This window comes from Aptenodytes forsteri, unplaced genomic scaffold, assembly GCF_000699145.1.
Source record: "Aptenodytes forsteri isolate BGI_AS27 unplaced genomic scaffold, ASM69914v1 Scaffold8, whole genome shotgun sequence".
NCBI lineage: Eukaryota > Metazoa > Chordata > Aves > Sphenisciformes > Spheniscidae > Aptenodytes > Aptenodytes forsteri.
The window spans coordinates 5,024,041-5,030,069 of NW_008796218.1; the positions used below are offsets into that span (position 1 = coordinate 5,024,041).

A 6,029-nucleotide genomic window follows, 5' to 3' on the forward strand; every position below is an offset into this window, starting at 1 on the left:
ATGCCCAGCCAGTCCCCGAGCAGCGGCCCGCCTGGCCTGCTTTTCTCTAGTTTATGTACTGAGCATGACGTGACATGGTATGGAATGTCCTGGCCAGTTTGGCTGTGCCCCCTCCCAGCTGCTTGTGCACCTCCAGCCTTCTCAGTCGGTAGAGCATGGGAAGCTGAAAAGTCCTTGACTAGTGTAAGCATTACCTAGCAACAACTAAAACATCGGTGTGTTATCAACATTGTTCTCATCCTAAATCCAAAACACAGCACTGTACCAGCTACTAGGAAGAAAATAAACTCCATCCCAGCTGAAACCAGGACACTACTTTTGAGAAAGGGGAACTGCTGTTGAACTAATTACTGAGAAATCTATAAATCAGTCTGGAAGCAAATTTTCTTCCAAAATGCCTTAGAAAAGCTTCCAGACAGACGTATGGAAGACATTTTAAACAGAAGATCAGTGTTGCATTGTTTTAATCTCATTGAAACATTCCTACTGAGCTTTTTTGCTCAGTACATTTTGCAGCAGTTTCCCTGTATATATTCAAAATCCAGTGCAGAATAATCTTTTAAAACAAACTGGGCCACGCTGTCCTGTACTGAGGTTTGCTTGGCAAGGCAGAAGGGGCAGACCACAAGGAAGCTGGCTATGGCTGTATCATCTTCTGTCCTGCATTACCACAGCTCAGCCTCTGAGCAGGTTCACAGAGGCTCCAGCCCTATCTCATGCTACCTGGCAACACGCTCCCACCCTCTGACAATCGGCAAAACTCGGCCGCGCTCCAGTCAGACCCAGTTCTGTCCCAGGCTGCACCTCCGATAGGCTGACAAGGGGAATCCCTCAAGAGGCACTCACAGCTCACCAAATACAGCCAGGGTCAGACTTGCAGTGTGACCAGGGTAGCACAAAGGGGATGAACTATGGAGGAGAATCTCACTCTGAAAATATTTCACAATTGGCACCTGTTTCCACTTCAGTTTTATGCATTCTGCAGGTTAGAGTTGAACAAACTCCTTATCTGGAAAACAACCTCAGAACAGAAAACTAACCTCGTTAAGCAATAGTGTAGTTATAAAACTTCAATTTGATTGCTTGCACAAGTGCTATGCTACTATCTTACATGTCATCAGAGCATATTCAAGGTCAGGCTGGACGGGGCTCTGAGCAACCTGCTCTAGTTGAAGATGTCCCTGCCCACGGCAGGGGGCTTGGACTAGATGACCTTTAGAGGTCCCTTCCAACCCAAACTATTCTATGATTCTGTGATTCTATGTCAGCAAAAATATGGTGAGAAACTACATCCTAGTCCTCAAGTTAATCCCATGCTTGTTCTTTACAGGAGGTAAGAAGGGTGGAAGATGTCATGTCATCATTTCATTCTTTGTCTTGATAGTACTGAGGTCTGATTAAGCCACAGTGTAACTTAGTGTTTTTCTCAGTCCCTTCCAGGACCATTCAGTTGTCCTGCCATTGTTAGGTACTACAGCTATACATCCCTGCTGCTTCCAGTACTGCCCTCTGTGTGAGGAGGACCTGGTGCAATTGTTTCTCAGCTGGCTGTTTAATTGTTTGACTCTTGACAAAAGGAACTTGTGCAAGGGCAACGATTTAGCCAGTACCTTCAGCTGCATCGGGGACCAAAAAAGATCTCTCTCCTTTTAGTGCTGGTAAATAGTACATGAAGGCAAAGGCTATTACGACATAATACTTGCCGATCTACTTACAGCAGAGTTTCTGGGAACCAATAGTCCTATGAGACTATCAATTAAAAAGGTAAATTTCTAAATTTATGCATAAAATTGACCTAAGTATACTCTGAAAGAGCCAGCAAATAAAAAATGCCAAAACTATTTTTGAAGGTACAGCCTTTAAGCCAGTGTCATAGCTTTCTGGGTCTGCCTGACAAACATAAAAAGTTTAGGCACAGTAGGACTGTGATTAAGGAAGAGGGTTTTTTTCAGCAACCGATCACCAAATTCACAAGGGAAAACATTAGATGTGTTTTTCTGTTTCAGCAAATCTATAAAGTACCAACATCATTATAGGCTTAGCTAAGGAGATAATTGTAACATAGAAATTGATCATTCATTATGATGATAGAGGTGTGTTAAAAAGAGCTATGTGAGTGTAATAGGTAACATCTGCACATGACTCTCAACTTGTCAGTGGGCTTATGAAATTAATTTCTTCAATGAGAAGCATGCCTATTTTACATACTTCTATACAGATCTCTTTCTTTTCCCTGCCCTGCCTTCAAAGAAAAGGAGCAAAATCTTTACACTTCTGGCTATAAAGAAGTTGTTTTCCTCCATGACTTCACTGGACAAGAAACATTATTATAGCAATGGAAAGCACTTTAGCCTGATAAAGGTTTACTTTGTTTTCTAGAAGTGCAGCAATGATGTCAACACTAAAGAGTAAGAAAGCTGAAACCTGTTTCAAACTGTAGCTGAATACAAGTTTGTGAGATATTTAATGGAACTTGGAAACTACTTAATTTTTCTCCCAAGAGTGTAACAGAGTTATCATCAGGATCTTAATATTGTTTCTAAAAGAACAGCCACATCTGTCAGTATATTTCTTCAAAAGTCAAAGCTATGTATAGGTATGTGTAGTCACTCCCCGTCAAAGAATTGCTTTCTGCTTTTCTTGAGAAGACACAGGAACACAATCATTTCCTGTTACTTGATTGTCTCCGGCTTCTCCTTACAGAATTTACAATGTAAAGTAATTGTAAATCTTGATGACTAGAATGTTTTAGAATTTAATAAAGATACATGCTTTAATGGGTTTCTTTACTCAGCCGTCATTTTTTATAATTGAAATCAAAAAACCTTTACTCATCCTATGAGTTTGCTCATTTGATCATCCGTGATTAAGATGAGTAAAACCTTCCCAAAGAAGCAATTCAGCACAAGCTGTCCCCACACTTCTGAAGAGAAAAAAAAAAAAAAAAAAAGGATCAGTCAGAAACTGGCAAGGAATCCTGCCCTTGGATAGCCACTGGAGTCTTGCATCCCTAAACCTGCGTTCTTAAGTGATTTCATCTGTCCACAAGGGTTTATTTACCTCTTACTGTTGACAACTTTCAGTCATATTTATCCATGCTGGTCCTTTTTTCCTCCATTTAATCATGCATCATTTAGAGGTTCTCGGATCTTTAATCTTGGCTGATTCACCACCTTTTCACATTTGGCTTGACCAAAACGGATTTTACTGTTCTACAATCATGCTCTTCAGTTTCTTTTCCTCTGTTACAGTGGATAACACCACCTCTCTTCTCCATCACCAAGGCTCAAACACTACGGTAAGGTCAGTTTTGACTGTTCTCTCCCCTGCTTGAAGATAATTGTCAAATCTTGTCTGCTTTTCCCCCCATACAAGTCTATTCCTTCCTTTTTAGCCAAACATTTGGACTTTTCTTACGTATCTTTTTTTCTCTTCTTGGGTCTTTCCTATGCTATTTTTCTTCCTGTTTTTCCCCTCCAAAATGCTTGCTGCCAAAACTGTCAATCACCTTTCCTCTCTTTTCTTACACAGATGCAGTAGAAATCGTGATCATCTAAAACTTCAGGTGCGTGTGAAGTACTACACACTTAAATAACAGAACATTGAAGATAAGCAGTAAAAATCAATCAAAGCAATAGTACCTTTTCCTGTGTTTCCTCAGAGACTTTGAGAACTGTTCAAGTATCATCTTATCGAGGGGAGGATGAGGGAAGAAAAGTACCAACCTCTTTTTTCCAAAGACAGAAGCTTACGTACATAAATGCTTCACATCCTTCTGAGACGGCAATAACAACCGTATGCATATACACCATACCGTACACCATGTAATTGCATGACGGATCTGGCACACTAACATTTCCACTCCCACTATAATCAACAGCAATTTCATCTTGCAAGTTAATTCTGTATAATTGTCTAGAGGCTGTGAATTAGTCATCCTCACACTGTTTTGAAGTGTTTTCTGACCAGCCAGCCTGCGTACCTCTATTCACCTGAATATGCTGAGCTAGTGTTTGGAGACCCCCTCTTTGTTTAAATGTGTGTAAGTAATCAGGTTTAAATCTATCTGTTTGAGTTTGCATGCTTCAGCACAACTGCTTAAGCACATTGCACGTCTTGTTTTAATCCTTGGCCATTTCTCCTCATTCTGCCTCTGGCTGGAGCCAAGCTGAGGTCCTGAATCTCTTGCCCTCTGGTGAGAAGTCTTAAGGCACTGACATTGAAATACTGACATTTTTTGCAGGTACGGCCCAAGTAATTCAGTTAAGACACCAGGCAGTATCATACTGGAAGAAAAGATGAAGAAATAACTTGGAAGAAGAATGAAAAAAATAAACCTCCAGCAGTGCTCAAGCTGCTTCTTTGTATTCTGACAAACTGGGTAAGATTTTGATATAGGACGCTGGCATTGACACATGCTTTACAGGCATTTTGCAGCTGGGACAAAGAAAGATGCTGCGGCAAATAAAACTGACTACTCGTTGCATGAAGAGTCACCTGAAAATCAGTCTCTCACTGTATTGACCCATGGAAACCAGCGCAGACCCTCGTCCAGGAACCAGCCCAACCAGCCTTCAGTGCATGACAACACACGGGCATCAACAACTCCGGCTGAGAAAACTGCGTCAGCATCGTTGCGCTTGCCTTCGTTAAAAGTTACTGGCGTATTGTTCTGTAACACACACGTGACAGTTATCTTTCCTTCTCAACCCGCCCACCCTGGGCAAATGTGAGCGGGTCCACTCTGTGAACCCTGTTCTCTTTTTACACTTCATAGCCTTGTGCTCTATTCAGCAAGCACCCAGATAGCCAGTTTGATTGCCCCGAAGCCTCGCAGATGCCTTGCAGGCAGACTGCCGGCCAAAAAGCTGCACTTGGTCACTTCCCAGCTCCGTGTTCCCCTGTTGTACCCGCAACTCTCACTTTCTCTCTGTATTCTCAAAGCAACGGCCTTTGCTGTGTGTGAGTTCTTGACCACCTGCCTTCTGAGCAACATCTGGGGCCCTCCTCAGCTTTTGTGCCATGTACCCTCAGGTCAGTATCGCCACATTCGAAGCAGAATGTCCCATCACAGGAACGTACTGAGAGTTAAGCCTTCAATGCTTAGATTATCAAGTAGGTAGTGCATTTTGATCAGTCAGGTTATTAATGAAGTTCATCAGCATAAATTCTTTATCGGTTTAGATCTTATCAACGTTCTTACGAATCTACGTACAGATACTCAGCTGAAGTCAACAAAAAAGAAATCTCAAGGTGGCAACACATAGCACAGAAATTTTAACAGGGCAGGAATGCTTCTGTTACGCCTAATATTGCTTGTAAAACAGCAGTAATGGAATAGCAAAACCGGAGCAAGTGGAAACAAATCTGAGTTTTTTATAAAGTGTTTCAGCAGGATGCCACACTGCGTGGCAGCACTGCTTTCTTAGCTCTGCAGTAAATGATCTTGGTCTCTTCAGCAACTCGAGCCCCATGTCCAGAGGCATCACCCCGCTGAGTAACACTGGCCCTTACGCGTTACGTATGTGATTTCCCTGCCGCTCGGCCACATCAACTGGGGACGTTTCCTTCCGCGCCCAGCTGCCGGCCAGCGCAGGGACGCCGGGCCCCGCCGGGCCCTTCCCCGCTGCCCGCGGCGGCGGGTCAGGTGACGCGAGGGCAGGCTGCGCAATACAGGGAGGTGCGGGCACGACACGTGAGGCTGCCACCCACCCACCCGCAGAAACGTGTCCGTTCCCCGCGTGGTGGCTGGAAAGGGCAGAGCGGGAAACGCCGCGGGACTGACTGGCTCGAGGCTCGCCGGACCCGAAGAGGCTCTGGGAAAGACGTCTCCAAACCGCGGACTTTTGCTGCCGCGGAGACTGAACGACGAGGAAATAACTGCCTGGTGCGCTTCCCAGTTGTCACGTCAACGTATGAAGCACGCCGTCCGTAGTGGTTTCTCAACGCCTCGCAGACCTGCAGGGAGCAACCTTCAGTCCTACTCCAGAAAAAAGGGCACGACCAGCCCACCGGGGGACCGAGACCCC

At 44.1% G+C, this 6,029-nt stretch overlaps 1 protein-coding gene across 1 annotated transcript in view; it reads left to right on the plus strand.

The window, feature by feature from the left end:
• LOC103906838 (vitamin D 25-hydroxylase) overlaps positions 1-6,029 on the plus strand; it is an 18,966-nt gene that overhangs the window by 3,778 nt on the left and 9,159 nt on the right. Inside the window, exons 5-8 of the mRNA XM_009288895.2 lie at positions 3,252-3,298; positions 4,427-4,664; positions 4,778-4,962; positions 5,581-5,887. Of these exons, the coding sequence (XP_009287170.1) occupies positions 3,252-3,298; positions 4,427-4,664; positions 4,778-4,962; positions 5,581-5,887 (777 nt within the window). The remainder of the gene's footprint in view (positions 1-3,251; positions 3,299-4,426; positions 4,665-4,777; positions 4,963-5,580; positions 5,888-6,029) is intronic.